This window comes from Tubulanus polymorphus, chromosome 1 (genome assembly GCF_964204645.1).
Source record: "Tubulanus polymorphus chromosome 1, tnTubPoly1.2, whole genome shotgun sequence".
NCBI classification, from domain to species: Eukaryota; Metazoa; Nemertea; class Palaeonemertea; order Tubulaniformes; family Tubulanidae; genus Tubulanus; species Tubulanus polymorphus.
The window spans coordinates 14,715,456-14,736,674 of record NC_134025.1 but is presented as its reverse complement, the minus strand read 5'-3'; the positions used below and the strand labels follow the sequence as shown (position 1 = coordinate 14,736,674).

The following is a 21,219-nucleotide window of genomic DNA, read 5'->3' as shown; positions in this document are numbered from 1 at the left end:
AAAGATATGTCTTATTTCGATGTCTTAAAAGATGTATAAGAAAAATTTCTACATAACCGTATGAATCTCATGCGTTTTCTGGCTTCTATTTAATCTGTTCGAAACTTACCTACAGGTACGTAATAAATTTTAATTCAATTTGATATAATTTGAAGTAGAAGTATTCCCAGATAGGTGGTCAAACATTTGTTCTGAGTATAGTCAGTTGCAATGCTTATATCAAGTTCGCGGAAACAGTCACTCGTCATATAAAAGATAAAATTTACCCCATGATTTCAATCAAAATCAACCAATAGGATTCTAGAACTTTTGACATTGTTTTACTCTTTCTAACGAAAATCATTCATTAGGGTAATAAGTTGTTTTGAATTTAGTTATTTGTCTTTAAAACTAACTTCACTAAAATCATAGAATTTTCTTGTATGAAATCAATTTGTCCATAGACCTTGTGCAACTTTATGAAATTGCTTAATTTCTGAGGATTGTTATGAAAATATCGGAATTAATTTCATTTTATTGCAATTCTTTTGTATCAATATCCCCTACTAAGGTATCTCTAACAATAAAATTTGTATGGGTATGAGTTACCCTTAATCAAAACTTAGTTTTTATCCAAGGACCTGTGCAACTTTGGGAAGGGAATACAGTTTTCCTGAATAATATTCAAACTCGAACAGTTCAAACAATTCTCTTCATATTGAGTGGCCAGATTTTGATATTAGGTGTTGCATCTATTCATAGAAAAAGATATGTCTTATTTCGATGTCTTAAAAGATGTATAAGAAAAATTTCTACATAACCGTATGAATCTTATGCGTTTTCTGGCTTCTATTTGATCTGTTCGAAACTTACCTACAGGTACGTAATAAATTTTAATTCAATTTGATATAATTTGAAGTAGAAGTATTCCCAGATAGGTGGTCAAACATTTGTTCTGAGTTTAGTCAGTTGCAATGCTTATATCAAAATCGTGGAAATAGTTACTCATCATATAAAAAATAGAGATTTACCCCATGATTTCAATCAAAATCAACCAATAGGATTCTAGAACTTTTGACATTGTTTTACTCTTTCTAACGAAAATCATTCATCAGGGTAATAAGTTGTTTTGAATTTAGTTATTTGTTTTTAAAACTAACTTCACTTAAATCATAGAATTTTCTTGTATGAAATCATTTTGTCCATAGACCTTGTGCAACTTTATGAAATTGCTTAATTTCTGAGGGCTTTACAATTAGGATTGTTATTGAATTTCGGAATTTATTTCATTTTATTGCAATTCTTTTGTATAGATATGCTGTACTAAGGTATCTCTAACAATACAATTTTTATGGGTATGAGTTACCCTTAATCAAAACTTATTTTTTATCCAAGGACCTGTACAACTTTCGGGCGGGAATACAGTTTTCCTGAATAATGTACAAACTCGAACGGTTCAAACAATTCTCTTCATATTGAGTGGCCAGGTTTTGATATTAGGTGTTGCACCTATTCATAGAAAAAGATATGTCTTATTTCGATGTCTTAAAAGATGTATAAGAAAAATATCTACATAACCGTATGAATCTCATGCGTTTTCTGGCTTCTATTTAATCTGTTCGAAACTTACCTACAGGTACGTAATAAATTTTAATTCAGTTTGATATAATTTGAAGTAGAAGTATTCCCAGTAGGTGGTCAAACATTTGTTCTGAGTATAGTCAGTTGCAATGCTTATATCAAGTTCGTGGAAATAGTTACTCATCATATAAAAAATAAAGATTTACCCCATGATTTCAATCAAAATCAACCAATAGGAGACCACTAGAACTTTTGACATTGTTTTACTCTTTCTAACGAAAATCATTCATCAGGGTAATAAGTTGTTTTGAATTTAGTTATTTGTCTTTAAAACTAACTTCACTAAAATCATAGAATTTTCCATCAATTCAATCAATTTGTCCATAGACCTTGTGCAACTTCATGAAATTGCTTAATTTCTGAGGGCTTTACTATTAGGATTGTTATTGGAATATCGGAATTTATTTCATTTTATTTCAATTCATTTGTATCAATGTCTTCTACTGAGGTTTCTGTAATAATCTAAGGACCTGTGGAACTTTCGAATGGGAATACAATTTTTTCGAATAATGTCCAAATTCCACAATTCAATCAATTCTCTTCATATTGAGTGACCAGATTCCGAAGTAAGGTGTTGTTCCTATTCAAAGAAAAAGATCTGTCTCATTTCGTTGATAATGTATATATTTGATCTGTTCGAAACTTACCCACATGTACATGATAAGTTTACATTCAATTTGATATAATTTTGAGTATAAGTATTTTCAAATAGGTGGTCAAACATTTGTTCTAAGCATAGTCATAAAGTTCATGGAAATAGTCACTCCTCAAATAAAATATACGATTTGCTCTACGATTTCAACCAAAATTAACCGATCGATTTCTAGAACTTCTCACATTGTTTTACCCTTCAAACAGAAGACGATTTATCAGGTATTTGCCCTATGGACTCAATTATTTATTTGACTAAATTTTTCATGGAAGCTGTGTATCAGAATATAATTAGTTGATCCATTCATGTATTAAATCAGCACATTTTTACCAAATTCTTATTTCCGGGTTTATTCTTTTAAATTAATTAGGATCGGTTAGGTCTCTTAACCTTTTTTGTCTAAACCTGTTTTTTTTTCTCAAGAAATGCAAATTCTCGATCATAATGAACTTATATCATGCAGAGTGAAGAGCAGTGCTTTGATTTTTCAATGCTTCATTACTAAATTTGATTGCATTTGATATACTTGTAAACTCTTCTATGCATGCTGAAATTCTGAATATTATGTATTTGTCAAAGTTACACAGGGCCTATTTGTCAGAACACGTTTTCAAAGTTGCAGAAGGATTGAATTTTGAAGTTGCAGAAGGCCAAAGTTGCAGAAGGTCTAAAAGTTGCAGAAGGCCTGTTCGTCAGTAGTAGCGTCCGTCCGTCCGTAGAGGGAATCCAGTTATTTTGGGAAGTTTTGAAGACGCTTCAAGGTAATGTCTTGATATTTGGTTTATACATGTATCTACCCTAGACACATCGTCAGCCCAAAAAATGGCCCTGTCAGAATCAAGATGGCCGACTGGCAGCCATTGTTGCTCGCCAAAATCAGCACTTTTTACACATTTTCGAAGTTTACGAGGGAAATTTTGAAGACGCTTTGATCAATTACCTTGATCTTTTGATTATATTTGAATCTACCAAGGGCCCATCAACATAAGAAAAATTGGGTCCATATGACTCAAGATGGCCGTCCTATGACCTTTTTAGTGCCCAAAAATGTCAATTTTGGCCAGAATTCTAGGTCCTGCAGCTTCCTACTGGTTTGCCATTTCTCATTGCAATTTGTGATGGGTATTCTTTGTAAAGGGTTGTTTTATACCTAAGACAGGTATTTTTGATCCGCCAATTATGACGCAATTGGCGGCCATCTTGGTGTCATTAGTACTCATTCGTAGGTGGGAAAAAGTTTTTCCACATTATATTGATACCTAAGCATATTTTGTTACAACAATGAAATAGAAAGTTGTAGCGTATAACGTGTTCTATGATTGTGGTGAGTTTCAAGTTCATTGTTTTTTGTATATGGCCACCAGGGGGCGTTGAATAATACAATATCTTAGTATTTCTATATTATATTCGTACCAATACATATTTTGTTACCGCAATCAATTGCAAAGTTGTGGCTCATGACATCATCTATGATTGTGGTGAGTTTTAAGGAAATTAGTTATTCTGTATGGTCACCAGGGGGCGTTGAAAAGTAGAATAACCTGGTATTTCCTTATTATATTGGTACCTAGGCATATTTTGTTACCATGATCAATTGCAAAGTTGTAGTTCATGACATGTTCTATGAATATGGTGAGTTACAAGGTTATTGGTTTTTGAATATTGTCACCAGGGGGCATTGAATAGTAGAATAACGTAGAATTTCCATATTAAATTGGTAACGAGGCATTTTTTGTTATCACAATCAATTGAAATTGTTAGATTGTTGAGCATTTGAAACCACTTCCCAAGTGGGCATGGTGTCCCTGGACCCCTAGTGTTTCTTTTTGCCCAATAGAATAGAATTGTCTGATATGAAATACTAACAGAGTTAGAATGGCAATATCAGGTCTAATATTGATACAATTCTGACTTCGATTTATGTTGTTAATGTGTAAAAAAGTGAAGTATGGTTGAATGAAAAATCTGACTGAGAATAAACCATTTTCCATCGAGACAAGTGTAATATAAATGAAAAATAACACCCATATACTGAAATACACGCGTAGTAAACAGCACCGAGACTCGGAATGACAATACATGCACTGCAGACATAGGTTGAAAAGTAGGCAAGCTATCTTAGAATTTTAAAGTTCACTTGAAATGGGACATTTATGTGCACAGTTCCTGAAATGTTTGGATTTTTTAGAAAATTATGTCTGAAAATAACAAACTTCAAAAATCAGTTCCCTGGATTTTTATGCGCGTGGCAAAAACTGACCACCGATTTTTATGTCGCTCTCATGTCGCATTGTTGCAAATTTTAGAAATGATTTTCACATAAATGAAAACTAGAGATTCATACGGTTAGAATATTGCTAAAACTGTCAAAATCCATCATGGGACAGATAAGATATGATAAAACACAAAGGAGAAAAAAATGACCTAACAATACGTGACAAGAGTACCCTAACAAAATGGTGGCTAGCAACTGTAAAATGGTTTATTGGATCGGCCTGTTGGCCTTTGAATTCTAATGTTGCTGGGAAGTGGGAATCTTCAGATTTGAAAGGTTGTCAGACAATATCTGTGAAGTCTTTCATTATCACAGTCAGACAGTAATTATCGCAGGCTGGCTGTTTGTATCATAGCAGCGACGTAGTGTGCTGCGAGTGTGATCAATACAATGTTATACACGCTATACTGGTGACAGCATATATAAATACAATTGGCGTACGTGTTATTAACACATTTTGTTTTAATGCGGTATTTGAAAATAATGAAGAGTTTAAGAAAGACAAACAAGCAATCATCAGCTGGCCTCAGTGACACCATCGCGAGATGTTTGTGCGACATTTGGATGCACATGTTTGTCCAGTTGATCTACCTATCATGGATCAGAGGATTTTGCATTCATAAAAAATCTTCTTTTTTTCCATTATTTAGCAATACAGCCTTACATTTTATGTAAGAAAAACTACAGTCAGTCGAGATTTATACCCTTGCGGTTGTAGGACTACGTCTTTGATATGAATCTTGTATGTGAAAGTGCCGAAATTGTTGTTTTAAATGAGTCTTTGTATCCAAATCTTGATTGATATAAATCTCTTGGCTGGGACATGATGGAAAACATCAGAATAAACTAATTTCATCTTTAGCAGAATGGCATTAATGAGGTTTAACAATACAAATAACATGGCTAAGTCGTTCGGCAGAAAAATTCAGCATGAATGAAAATCTTACGTTAAGACCTTAAGTCTGTGGTACTCCCAATCAACATCGTCATAGAACATTTGCCAGCAGATGTAAAACATTGAGCACATAATAACTTACCACAGTATAATCAACGCTTCAAGGCCCATGGGCCTCTTGTTTTTTTAAAAGACAAACTTCATCATGAATTTTCATTTAAGTTATTTAACAGATCATCGGTAAAATGAATATCAAAAGGTCTTTGAAAATGATTTGTATTGGTAATGAAAAGTCTGAATTCCAAAGGTCTTTCGAGCTGTTAACCCTTTCGCTATGCATGATGTTTTGGAAACATCATATGAGCGACACCTGCTGTGGGTACGTCATTCACCTATCAACTACTAGGGTGAATGCGCAAGAGCAGGCAGTGAATACATGCATGTGAGACTATCTAGACTATTTCATTTCATTTCTAAACAATAGTGGTGTTTTTGAATGGTAGTTGGCGCCTTTGGCCGGCTGAGCACACTATTAGTCAGGAGAATAAAGTTCTTATCTCACAAAGATGAAATTAATCATAGGTTACAACATAATTCCATGAGGCCGCGGCAGAAAATATTGATTAAGCGAACCCATATAATTGATATACAAAGCATTGTTTTTAAACTGAACTTCTCGAAGTTACTGAAGACTTAGTAACAACAGATACGCTTTAGCCATTCATATTTTCTACAATGCGTGCCTCACGCATGTAAATTGATTTGGCCACTAAAGTCAAAATACTTCCAAGAAGTTGACAAAGAAACGAAAAAAGTGGATATATGCAGAATGTTTAATTTGATGGCTCAGAGGGGCTCATCGAAAGATAACCTCCAGCGATTAGTTGGACTAAAGCTTCAGAACTTTCCTTGAGTGTATAAGTTATGAAACGCACGTTTCAGCAATGTAAGCATTTTAGTTCATTAGCTACGATTTATATTTTTTTTCAGCCTTTATAACAAAGTATCGGATATAACAAAGTTCTTATTTTCTCCCCAGAACTTAGTTGTAATGAGGTTTGACTGTATCTCTACACTAGACATTTCTGCTCTTCTCGATCTGAAATAATTAAACACCACTGTCCTCAGTGTGCATATTTCGATTGGATCATGTGTTTAAGAAAGTAACGTTCAAATGTAGCTGGTCGTGATCTTGAAAGAAATAAAATCTGGAAAACAAGAATCCCCCTGTGGTAAATATGCCATACTTGGATAGCAACGTACTCCCGAGAAACTTAGGGAGCATCTCAAAATTTTGATTACGTCAATTAGAATAACTTGGGGAAGGGGGGTTAAAGCCTCTTACGGATTCATCACAACAGCCGAACTATCGATTTATTGTGGTGCAATAAAGATGATATTGAATTGAATTGCAGTTAATATATATGAATATATATATATATGTATATATATACATATATATATATATATATATATATATATATATATATATATATATATATATATATATATATATATATATTACAAGCAGTAGATTTAACCATCTCTCTTTTAGTTGCTGTTGGTATTTTCGATATATTTTCAATTGAAAGTTGTGATCGAACACTCGTGAGAATGTCTTATCTTTGTCTGTGGTCTCTCATTAGAAATCAATAGTTCCAACGTTGGCATGTGTCTAATCACAGGGGGTGGGGGTTAAAACCAATTAGACAGTTATTCTAATTGCGGGAACTATTGAAATTTTGAGATGCTCCCTTACAGAATTATGGGACTGTTTTTGTCGTAAAAAAATTTAGTTATATTTCTCATGACATGTACGTACTCTTGTAGATACAATGTCCTCTTAGAAAATTGCTTTCTAGTTAAAGGCCGACGTTCAGAGGCACCGAAAATCCGGTGGTACTGCACTTGAGATTTTCAGTGTAGGCCACATCCCACGCCAGACCTGCCAACAATTCTGTTTTTCCCGGAATGGTTACATAAATTAAAGTGAAATTACAGTGTTACATTTTTCCAGAAATGTTACGTATTTCATTTGTGTTGAAAATCCGAGAAATTTTTTTCCATAACGTTTAAGTAAAAATCATTTATTACACAAATAAAAGTCGTCATATTGTTCATTTACCTGCTTTTGCTGTAAATCACGCCAAAATAAATTTTTTACGATCTTTGGCGGAACACTGACTGCTGTCCGCCATCTATGTAGAATCGAAAATGACGTCTGGTGTGGATGATTCTGTCATGTCTGATGCCGAGTTCTCTTCAGATCCATCATCTCAATCTGAGCCTAGCGACGCACACACACACAATTCTGAACTTGAGACAGAATGTACAGAAGGTCCCGCCAAAAAACATTTGATTTTGATAAATGAAATTTTGATTTTTGTGTAAAGTTAAGGAAACTACTTATTTTTCATGAAAATTACCAGTTTAAAGGTTGGTTTCTTAGAAATTTCTGAAAATACTTAGAATTTAGATATGTGTTACTTAAAAAAAACTCAGGGTTGGGAGGTTTGCACCACCGACTCATCTCACAGTCAGTTGTTTACAATGTTTACATGAACACATCTGGCTGACTGACACTAGCAGTATTCATCTTAATTAACGAGAGAAATCCCACATAAATGAAGCCTAAATGGAAAAGTATCAGAATGATTATATTTAAGAGCAACGTTTTGGCTAAATGCTATTAGCCATCATCAAGCGTACTGAGAACAAAATAAGATAACAGAATATTTATACAAGCAACAGAATATTTATACAAGCATCAGACAAAGGACTTAGGTTTTTAAACGACAAACCTGAACACTATGGAAGAATACAAAGAAGGCAAACGGCAAAATAGGGGTAAAGTAGTGCGAGATTAAAGTAATTTATAAACAAAGCCCAGAGTAATTCTGAGGCAGGGACAAACTAGGTGGGTATTCAAAAAAAACAAAAACAAAAGGAAGGACATGAAAGGAATAATCAAGGAATGAGTGAGAGAGGAGGGAGTGAATGAGTGGAAGTGTCAAGTGGAGGAAAACAAGCTAACGGGATTTAGAATAATGGGGATACAAGTGAAGCGAGAAATATAGAGATCAAAATGTTGTGAGGAGAAAACCGTTATTCATATTAACACATTTATCCATATTTTCAATAGTAAGGGCAGATTTCATAATGTGACGTTTGGTTTTATCGGGACAGGGAAAAATTATAGCGGCATTATCAAAATCAAAATTGTGACTAGTTTCATAAACGCTACGATAAGCTACTCCATTTTCGGGTTTGAAATTTCTTATGTCAGTTTTATGGTCTCTGAGGTGGTTGTTCAAATCATGCCGTTTCAGTTTCACCAATTAACATGTATATTTTATTACAGATTTTACAAGGGATTTCATGTACACCAATATTCATTAAGGTTCCGTTTTGCAGGAATTGTGAGTTAGAATATGACTAAGTTTGTTATTGTATGTGAAAACGAGCTGTTGGTTAAGGAGATGAAGGGGGTTTTTGATTTTTCCTAAAAAAGAACTACAGAATTACAGAAATGTGTGCGACGGGCTCGAAAAAGAGCTTTATTCAAAAGGTGGTTAGGATAAGCTAACATTTAAGGGAAATCCTAATCTGTGTGAGTTCATCTTCAAAGTTGGTCACAAATCCTAAAAGCACGAAGAAATAATCCTTGAGCAACACCGAGTTTTATGCTATAAGTAGTTAAGGAAAAATAATGCAGGTAGGATCCAGAATGAGTGGGTTTCCTATAAACTTTCAAACACGACAGACAATAATGAATGCGCACGTCTAAATTCTGTATATCCGCAGAACGTCCGCTAATGTGCACTGTAGTCTGGCGTCACCTATAGTTTGAGGGGGTCAAAGGTCAAACTTTTGACAAATGTTTGACAAAATCTATACAGCAATGGAAAGCCTGTATAATTATCTTCAAAATAACTAATGGTAGTAATGCATCATTTTCAGTAGTTTTCACGCTGCATCTCTACTAATCTTTATATGAAAATTCAATTGGCTAATTAAGTGTTCATTATTCTGGAACATATGTAAGTCGTGGCGTCTAATTGGTTAATATTCTATTGCTGATTGTAATACCGGTATTTGTTATAATAGAGATTTCATATGGCAATATTCAAATATATTCAATTAAGTTTCAATAAGTTATAGAATTACCGTCTTCACCTTCTCCAATGATTATGTGCAGTTTCATTATTCATCTACTTCCAAGAGGTTTTTGTGGCCGGGTTCTGTAGCAACGCCGACCACGATGCTTAAGTGTGGTTCGACTTGCACTTCATTTTCCCAGTTTTCTTTGTTATTTGACACAAGATAGCTTTAGAACTTGCTCAGTCAGTCTGTAATTTATTGCGCTTTCCTGAGTTTGTTGAAAGGAATGATGACTTTATCTCTGAAAGAAGAAATTGAACGTATTCTGTAAAATAATTATTTCCCTGCCTGATGCCATATCCGGCTATCCCTCGACTTTGCCCACCCTTATGGCTGTGGTGATTGAACTTTCTAAAAAAAGTAATAAAAAGTAAAACGGTAAATTCCCGTTTTCCCGTAAAGGTGCGGTTTAAAAACATCTGAGAACGGAGAAGGTCGTCAATTAACGGCGTTTTCCGCTATTATACGGCAATGAACATGTCGTACCTTTCATACGACTTAATTTCAGTCAATATACGGTTTTGGAACCGTCCAATCCGTGAATAGACGTATGAAACCGTTTAAAATCGGTGATGCCGTTGAACAACGTTTTTCGTCCCGACCTAAAATTAGAGACGTGTATGGAACCGTCTATGCGCGGTTGATGCCGGTTTAGCACGGTGTTAAAATCGTCATTTGACGTTTTTTTTTGCGTTCACACCACAATTTCAAAATGGCGGGTACTGTTCGGCACTGAGGATGACAGCAAACTTTTAGCAGGTAAATTGCTTTTTAAACCATGATTTATTGTTTGATGCAGTGGAATCATTGAAGTACAATGTGTGTGTGTTTGTTTGATACCAAAACGGCCCATGAACTTATCGAAGAAGCTAAGAATAATACAAATTTGGCTTTGCCTGTCGGTTGGACAGTGTCATTTTGATGTCTTGATCCTTGGACATTGTTCCTTTGCTATTGTTCACTGTCAAAATGGGAACAAGAAGAATAGGTAGGCCTATACACCTATGCCCAGGATCTTGCAGTTAACCCAGAACTGCCCTTGGGTTAGTGACAATGCTTTCACCAAGACCATCACTGTCGCAGGGTGGCAATTAAATTTAAGATCATGTACTTTTTTGCATTTTCTCTGTTACAGTAAAGATCGACAGTAAGCAGTACATCATCACGGTTCATGTCACCTCGCGAGTCGTTGGTATATAAATGGCCGACCAGAATCCGGTTGTACCGATAACAAATGTCATGAGGCTTCTGTTGGAATTCCCGTTAAATGGACCAATCAGCGAACTTTGGGCGAACAAGGAACTATTTCGCAAGTTGATACATGACGTCATGTGCAAAAGCGCCAGTAATGAAATCACGCGTCGTGAGTCCAGGGGGTGGAAGCGAGTTCGCGGGCGATACAGGACCCCTGGCAGGCGAGGATGCGTGTACCGATACTTCGGTTTGAACTACTATCCAGAAGTAAAAAGAAACTGTGCAAATAGCCAGTATTTCATTACGCGTTTCATTGTTCGATACGACCCAGGAGGATGTACTAAATCCAAGGCTGCCTAGCTTGGGCATCAACAGATGTAATACCAATCAAGTTTATAGAATGGTGGTTCTAAACTATCATAGAATCTTATATTTCATTCATGGTATTTTGCCATTATGTAAAAAGTTATTTACCCAATCTAGCAGCTATATTGAGTTGTACTTAAAATACTTTGAATATTTTCTATGTTATCTGCTTAATTTTTCAAGGCATACATGAGACCATAAAACTTGATACAGTGTACATGTATTAAGGAAAGCAATCTGCTTCATTTTGATCAAATATAGTGTTTCTGAATAATTACATTTTGAAAAATGAATTTGATGTTGTTGAATCAAACAGTACAGATGGATAGTCGGTGCTGATTATGCTTTAAGCTGGATTTTTTTTAGTGCTAAGTTTCAAACCAAAGTAGCCAAAGCTTTACTTTATTTTATCCCATGTATAATAGTTTTAAAGATTAATTTGTTAAGAGCCAATTTCTTCTCTATCAAATAATTATATACCTTTAATTAAAGTCGTGGATAGTAATCAAATGATATCTTCCTCAGCCAAATATTGATGGATTTTTTTACCATATCTTTTGAGACAAGTAATGAGTGCAAATATTAAGATATTGTGCAATTGAGAAATGTGATCTTATGTATATAATTCAATGGGTAGAAACACCTGGAAAATATATTTCCATTTTATTACATTTTTTTATGTTTTCGTATCTGATTTGATTGAGACAAGATTGCCCTTGCTGCATACATGTTCAGTGGTAATTGGCAAGCACCGTCACTCGAGCCAGGTTTCAGCAACTTGAGTAGTATATAGGTTCGAACCCTGGAAGGACGAACTCTCTACAGGTCAAGTATTTGAGGATTTCACACCGTTTGGGAGCGGTTTTACAAACGTCTATTTACGGATCTCTACCGTTATAAAACGGATCTGTTTCCGGTCTGGGCCGTAAAGTGTACTGTATAATGACGGAAATACGGTTCTCAATCCGTCGACTAGCCATGCCGTTCTTAAACGGTGAATCAGTATATACGGATTTATTTCCGGAAACACTGCTGCAACGTCAAATTACGGCTTTAAGCCGTTAACTTACGGAAATACTTTTTACAGTGTACTCATTGAGGTGTGCCGTAACTTGTATTATATCAACGTATATTTGGTTATGATATGAGGCCTGGGCAAGGACATAAAACCAGCACTTCTAATGCGGGTAAGCAGCTTAGATTTGTTTTCAGAAAACTGGTTCATCACTTCTGAAGTTAAGAACTAATGCGAGGCGTAGTTCGCAATATTTACTTTACTGTGGAGCTGTGATAATAGCGCCCTCGCTTCAGTAACATGTATTACTCACCAAAATCAACGAAGCCATTAATCTATGGATTTTCTTAAAGGATAATATATTTTGAAAAAAGGATGAAGTTGAAAAAAGGATGCATTTGAAAATATTTGAACTAAAAGTGATAATGCATACATCTGGGGTTATCTTGACGAAAAAATTTTATACAGTACTAATTTGCATTGAAAACACATGCAGGTGGATGGACCAATATTGTGTAGTATATAATTGAATTTGATCCCAGTTCTCGATGCAGCATGCTTGCAATGATCCTGCCTCTGCATGGTTATTGGCATATTGAGCTCTGTGTCTGACTTGCACATGATGCTAAGGTCGATAATGTGACGATAACATATCGTGCCTATGATTTCCGCAGTCTTCCGTTCGGCGCGGTTTTATGTACCTAGTGTCACATTCTTTGGTCCACTTTTAGATTCAGTTTAAACTATATTGTAGTTTTGAACAGTTGAACTGCCTTACTGTTTGACGTGAACAGATTGAGACCTACATATCTCGAATTAATTTGAATTTCTTTGATGAAACTAAAGTAATCTAAAACCTATAGAATATTGTCGAAAACGTTAGCATGAAAGAAGCAATGAATCACGGAATTTCAGCAAAACAAAGAAAGGCCAAGTGAAAAGAAATAGTTGCGTTGGTGGCTTTTGAAATTTTTAACGAGCTCTAAGCTAACAACTACACTGTACTAAGCATTTATAAACTTTCTGATCCACTGTTAGTAATGAACGGCATTGTTAAATGCACATGTCAGTGGCTCCACACTATCAATCTATGTAATCTACAACTGAAAATCTGTGTGTATGCGCCAAATATTTACGTCAGTTATCCGTTGAATAATGTTTCATTCATCGTAAAATCATTTTGTTTACTAGATTCTACTGTCCTACAATCGACAAACTTACAGCTACGATTTTTATTGGTTTACCTTTGTCAGCGATATGAAGTAGGCATTGAGCCAATTCATGTAAAATCGCGGTACTTTTTTTTTATGTGAGCATTTGTTTCATTGGTTCTCAGCTTAAACGACGTATAATCGATGCGATTGAAAACATGGCGAACCTCCGTCGATGACAAGGTCAACATTGTTAAAATTCTATGAAAAACTGTTTTTGGCGGGAAAATTCTTAGCTCTCGCGTATAAAATTGCAATGACCTCGATTGGGGGGCGTTGTCTCTACAAGCGAATGTGATTGGCTGTTTTTGGGATATATGGGGAATTCCGGCGCTACTAAAATAATTATGGGAAAGCCATAGAATGGCGAACGTTTCATTGGACTAGGTGCCGGATACATGCGAATTTTAAATGCTCATTACTGGTGAGAATGTAATAATTATCCGCCATAGGTATTGTTTCATTTTAATGCCGGGTGATTGATTTGATTGACGTTGAAGTGTAAGCGAACATTCACTTACACAAGGCCTCCACGTACGCGCGGAAATCATTAGATTAGACTGTTTGTTGCTCACACAAACACACGCGCGTACAGTATACACTACTATAGTGATACTGTAACGCTGCTTGCTGGCGCGTTTGACATTTCATCAGCAGAAGATGAGCGCTGTGTTTTCTGTTTGATAGAATTTGTAATAAATTGTAATTTCTTGTGACCTGAAAATACTAAGCAGCAAACTATAGGTCGGTATAGGTCGAGGTCTGAATATTGTAGTGGTAAATTCCAGGATTTAAAACGATCTAATACGCCGATTTCTTACTGCACCGGTATTTTAGCTTCCACGGCCATACATTCAGCCACCCTCTGATGTGTGACATCATATGAATTTTATTTGAATATTATTTTCATATTATGAAAAATATTTCTTTGAAAATATAAAATAGTTTCCATGCCTACCTGTACCCTACAAATTTTGAATATAGACCGTAAACAAATGTATATCTGGTCTTATTTGACTACAAAATAATCCTTTAAGAAAGATAAAATACAATATTTAAACTTGTAGAACTTTGAAGTCACGAATTAAAAAGATTTTTCAAGCAATGCCCTTACCCCAAACAACCTCTAGCTTTCAAGGTAAACAACACTTTGTCCATGGGCAATTTATACTTACTTAACCCTTTCAGAATTGACTAACTAATACCCAAAATGCTGGAGATAATCTTCAAAGATTCCACCCCATTGTGTTGATTGATGGGCATACTGCTCTAGTGTGCACTATACCATGGCAGGGTGTTTTGTTAGTTTCACTATCAATATAACGCTGTGTACTAACTAGCTAAGTTCATCACAAAGTTATACACTGCACTGAATGGGTGAGGATGTTTAATGGTTATAAGACGGTAGTGAGTCATTGACGTCATTTTCGTGTAGCCACTTATAACTTGTTGGTGGGAGTTCAGAGGAAGATTTGTCAAACGAAAGAATACTCTAATCTTATTAATGCAGATTGTGAAATTTCGCTTTTTAAAAATATTTTTCTAAATTATTAGAAAATGCCGATATTAAGACCGTGGGAAAGTTTTTATCGTTGACTGGGCAAATCACGGCAGCAGCACCTGTGATAAGGCGGAAATATGTCCATGTGAAGGCAAAGCTTTTAAATGATTAGACAGTTGCAGGTGGTTTATTGACTTTTTTCAACTATAGTGCTGCTATTTTCCCAATCAAATTGCTAGATTTCGATCGTTCCTCATAAGTCAACACTTGTAATTCAAGTGTGATTTTGATGTGTGTAGAGATACATCGTGACTAGCGTATTGAATGGCGGCGCCATGTTTAAGCTGCGCGTCGATCGTTGAATAGTGGAATTACAGGGTGGAATTATCTTGATTGTATCCATATGAAGTTTATTAAAGGTTAGTGTCAACAAATGGTCCATTACAATCCCTCTAATTTATGTGGAGAGACGCTCTTAACTGGTGAAACCGTGGTCTGTTAATTTGTGTTATCGTTGGCCTACATGACTGACCTTGCTTGAGCGTTCGCTGCCGGCGCGCAGCTTCAAAGTTATGAATAAAGTATTATATCACTGATTGTTAATGACATACAACAAATAAACCTTTAAAGAAAGGTACCTAGTGTCTGAGATTCTACTGAAAAATTCCAGATCGATTCACCGCAGTTTTTTCATAGCGAGCATTTCAGTATATGAATCAATTAAGATGATTGACAGACGTGGGTGCGGTTGTACCAGCTGTTGAAGACGTTCAATGTAAACAATAATTTTAACCATGTGCGCGATGAAAATAGGGACATCAAACTAAGAAGCACTGAATTTTTTAATTACATGTGATTAGAATAGGCATCTGTGCTGGTTTTTCAAAAAGTTTAATCTTAATCTATACTATAAAGCAGAACGGACGGTATTTACCACGACACATTATAGGGAAATTAATGCATGTATTGAAACGTCCTTTTACTGAAGCTTAATACCAGTTTTTCCCGTCATCAAGTTACATGTTTCAGATTGGTGGCCCGAGGGAGTCACAATATTCATTCTAAGCCCGGGCTAAAATTCGGTTAAAAAAGATGCGTTCTCCATCTAACAGTAAAGTACCGTACTATGCTTCTATAGTAGTTCTATAGTCATTTACTGACCTGACTGTTTTAAGATACACAACGCAGCATCAGAACAGTACATGACACAGTTCTCTCAACACTGATTTGTGCCACATTGTTTAAAACATTGGTTAAGACATTCATCACACGTGATCTTTGATAACATTGGTTAAGACATTCATCACACGTAATCTTTGGATCAAAATTAATATGATTGTACTTAGCGATATGTTCTGACCATGTTGCCGGCCCGTACGCAGGGTCTCAGAATGGTTCTTGAAGGGGGACAGGCCCATTGCGCAGTTTTTCAGAATGGTTCCATACCACAGATAGGTTACTGGCAGATAGGAAAGCCCAAACGCAGCCTCTCGGAATGGCTCTGGGGGCTGCCGATGCGTGTGTTCGGGGTAAATTTTATAATAGAGCTTTCAAATAGTACATACAGATTTTGGGGAAGGGTAAACGAATGTAGAACTTTGTACGGGGAGTGGGTCAAAGCAAAATGTTCGTACTATTCTGACAGGAGCTCTCTCTTAAGTATGTTTGTATGAGAGATATCAAAAAAATAATGTCAAACAAATACAAAATAAAGAATCCTAATATCATCTATGCAAAAGTACTTTACCTGACGCTTTGATTTTTACAAGGCCCGTGGGCCTCTAGTTGAAACTGTGATGAAATAATATATGTAAGGGGTTAGAAGTGTTATGGCAGGTGATGTTGATATGGTTTTTTTGCTTTTTTTTCGGCTAGATTACATGGAGCTCAGAAGATATCAACTAAACAAGAAGTCATTTTATTGTGCATACATATTTGTAAGCCAATTATGTTCTACGGAATACTTGCATTTGCGTCAGTTTTTCCACTTGCGATGTTGGTTACCAAAATCATTGCGTTAGAAACCTCAGAATATTTGTCAAGTAAGCAGGTAAGCTTAAACTTCATATGGGGAGCGATCCCAGTGAGCCATTCTATTCAGTTTTCAGCTGAAAATCAGTTTATGGCTTGGACCATATTTTTGTCTGGCATCGAAATTCGAATAATGTAAATAAAAAAAACCACAATATATGTGATAAGACAGTGAGTAAAAATCTCACAATATATGAAATCTAAAACGTTCACCTTAAAATTAGAGATATTTTGGATTGTTGCTACCACCCTTCCTCAGTCTAAAATGACTTGCCAAATAAATACAGTATATGTATATGAATATATATGTACATGAAATAAGACATGAACCACTGCACCTTAAGTTATGGGGATTCAGAAACGAGATTATAATGGGGGCTGAGCTGAAATCTTTGTTAAGGTTGACAGAGTGGTCGGAATGAGTGATAATCAAAGCAGATTTAACTATGTTTCTTTTAGTTAGATTACTGTTAGGAAAAATGATATTGGCTCTAGGCAAATCAAAATAATATGCGGTTTTTCCAGAATGAAGACTACCCCATTTTCTGATTTAACCCCATACATCCTGTGTATGTTCCTTAAGATTCCTCCCCAGTTTCCCCGATATAAAAAAGGTCACAATCGGAACAATTAATTCTATCAACTCCGCTATGGACATTAGGGTTCAGATTGTTATTAGAGCAATAATTGGAAATTTGATTTTTATACTTGAAAATTAGATCGATATTCAATTGGCGAGAAGTAGGTTTGATTTTATCAAGACAAGGGACAAAAGGAACTATAATTTGTTATGAGGCTTAGATGAGTCAGTATGATAACAGGGTTCTAGTCTTTTTTCATGTACATATATATTTATATACATACACACATGTACTGTGTATTTATTTGACATGTCATTTTAGACAGAAGAACTACCCAAAATACTTAAATTTTGAATAAACTTTTAAGCTTTATATATTGCGGCTATTTTCTCCCCTTTATCACTTTGATTGATCATTTGTCAGTCTCAGTAGACGGAATCCAATTATTTTTAGAAATTTTGAAGACACTTAAATGAATTTTCTTGATATTTGATTGATACATGTATCTAACCAAGCCACATTGTCAGAATTTATTAACATTGGACCTGATATTTTATTTACACTAGATTTTACTTACTGAATGCACAGTTTAGATCGTACATAATATATTCCTATGATAATAAAAATTAAACTGCATAGTTAATAACCTAATCGTTGGTTCTAAGCTTTTATAATCAGATGGGCTCATAACAATGTTAGGGCTGCTTGTGAAATTGCATGTGTTCCCCATGCAAATGTCAGGAAGAAATCTTGGCAAACCCTTTTAGCATCTTTATTCTGAACTATCTCACAGTTTATTTTGAACTGGGAGAATAAGGCCTAGTTTTCTGCAAGTCGAAATGAATAAAAGGGCCTCATTGAACTAATAGGTGATTTTTTCACGCAAATCAGAACCCAAGATATTAGCTTCAAAAAGCTAAAAAGTAATGTCTCCTCCATGATTGCATTTGCTGCAGAGATTCAAATTAAAATTTTGGGATTAATTTTCAATGCCTGTTTCACAAACGCACACTCAATTCAATATGAATTAGTTTAATCCATTAGCACTCAGGAATTTCACTATGTAGTGTCAATTACTCCTCAGAAAATTAAAGGTAAAATCTAAGTTAATCACGATACCGAATAGCTCATTTGCTGTTTATTTCAATGCATTACAAGTTAGTGTTAATTTGTAGTAAATAGTCAAGGCTTTCATAAGATATAAAATCTGATCAGGTGTGCCACCAAAATCGTGCCCTTTTGCCCCCCAAAATTCACGCTAACTAACTTGGATTTGAAGTGAGTGCTCAGATGTGTCATGGTCAACCTCGAAATACTCAAGAAATTGAAATACGAGGATGTTGATTTCTGTTCGGTGTTTCGACGACTTAGGTGTGTAGTTTATCATAAGCTATTGGGTTCGAATCCCACTACACCGTTTTTGTGCAGCATATGAAAAAATTGCCGGGGCGGATTCGGGCGGCTTGAGGAGAAATAGGCAGGGCCGATACGGGCTGCTTGAGTGCTTATGGGTTAACCTGGAAATCCTGCTACAAAGCTGGATGAAAACGGCTAATTCGAATATGTTACTACAAAAATGGGCTACAGCATTCTTTTTGGAGCGACACTCGAATGCTAACAATGACAAAATTCTAATTAGTTGACACAAGTAATGAAGATATTTTTCATTAGACCTATAGATTTTTAGAATTTATTGAAAATCTCATAAGAGAAAGAAAATACCAAACAAGAAAGTTATTTTTGATAAATTATTTTACGCCTGCGAAAGAATGTAGAATTTTTGGGATAAGCTAATGTGGGATTGCAATTTTGAAATCGACGTATTAAGAAATTTGGGGAATTATGAGGTTCAGCAATTGGCTAGGTGATACAGGTTTTCGACTGTAAATAGTGGTTTAATTTTTCATTGAAAATTGTCAATAACGATAACTTGCAACCGACTTCATTTACTTCATTGCCTCCATGGTTGAGGAAAGAGCTCTTCTGATGTCTGCTTCATCATGGCTTTGGAGCATATCGTGTGGCCTAGCCCTTGGTTTTGCTGCCACTCGATATCCTCGTGAGTCTGGGTTAAAGTAGACATCTGTCATTTGAAAAACTTGTTTATTTTATTCTGTATGAATTACGCATATGTTTTGTATGTTGTATTTTCTTATTTTGGAATTTTTAAATTTATTTAATTTGGGAATTTTATATGTAATATAATAAAGAATTGAATTGTCACCAGATACACATGCCATCAGAGGACGTGGAGCATATGACAGCTATGCTAATCGGGATTGTTCTCATGAAACGCGTACCCCTAATATCGAACATATTTTCTAAAACATTTGAATATTGAAATTATATTGTTTACACATTTTTATAATGACCCATCCCATGCCAGGGTTTTACTTTTATATCAGACTTCCACATCGTGTATACATCCACAATTTTGACCGAATAATCCAATCTAGTTATCGTTTCTATTTATGCCTGCCGCTTCTGATATAATCATACATCCATCACTATAACAATACATCTTCTCATGATATTCAACGTAATATGATATTACGATGTTCACAGGGATGAAAATCCTCCGAGGATTCCCACGGTTGGAGGTCCATTTTTATCATTCTTGAGATCGATGTAGATCCGTTGAGAAAATGATAGGGGGGTTAGGGTCTTGGGGACAAGTTGATGTTAGATCGTAGCGTACTTAAAGAACAGACCGTAAAAGCGTATCATAAAACCGGTGCTACGATCTCTGAAATCTTTTATTACAACATCACTGCGAAACACCGATGTTGTCTAGAACCACTGTGCAGATCAATAATATGTATACATGCAATTGCGCTGCGCGAGAAATCTAAATTTAGAATCTGCGGTCACACGCTTCAATTCATCCAAGAAAGCATAGCCTACATGCTCAATAAAAGTAGTCATTGTTTTAATTCTTGAGTGATAGATTGGAAAGTTATAGATAGGGGCTCCCCTTGTGACTCTTTTTTATTGAGTTATTTTTAAGTTCATTTAAGTATGAACGTGTTCTAGTGATTTGGATATCGTCGGAGCCATCCTTTTTGTGTACTCAAGACATAAACAACGAACGATCAACCGCGTGGCAGCAGTCTCATTTTGTCATTGGAAAATGGGCTTCAGATGCGCTAAAAACACCTTGAAATTTCAAAATTTTCTTGGGGGGGCTCCCACACCCCCCTTTAGGGGCTTCCTCTAATACTTTATTTCAAATTTTCCTGGGTTTTTTAAACGCCTCTGTTTTCATCCCTGTGTTCAAATAGGGCTCATTATATAATCACAGGAAGATATTCTACATCTTTGTCAATAATATTTTGCCGTAATAGCTTCAATGTGACGGTGGACATTGATTTACAGCTGTGATTTGTAAAATGATGCTGAATGGCATTTCAGACTGCTTTCTAGGTTGGCACAGGGCCCCTGAACCCCTGGTTTTATATTTTCGATGATGCTGCAGACTAGTATGACTTAACAGAAACATTTTGAAAAAGTTAATTTATTCAAACATTTCTCAAGGAATACAATGGATTTACACTATCATTTTCACTTAAACTATCTTTACATCTGGTTAATATTATGCATCCATTTGTACAAAACACTTTTTTGAAATTGCACAATAAAATACACATTGTATCATTTTAATTTGAGTCTTGAGTGGAGCGGTGTGGCTGAGTGGTTAGAGCGTTCGGCTCTGGGAAG

General features: G+C 35.5%; 1 protein-coding gene across 1 annotated transcript in view; it reads left to right on the top strand.

The window, feature by feature from the left end:
• The window catches only part of LOC141900300 (uncharacterized), a 231,621-nt gene that overhangs the window by 175,190 nt on the left and 35,212 nt on the right, over nt 1-21,219 (top strand). The window contains exon 13 of the mRNA XM_074787124.1: nt 16,766-16,940. Within this exon, the coding sequence (XP_074643225.1) occupies nt 16,766-16,940 (175 nt within the window). The remainder of the gene's footprint in view (nt 1-16,765; nt 16,941-21,219) is intronic.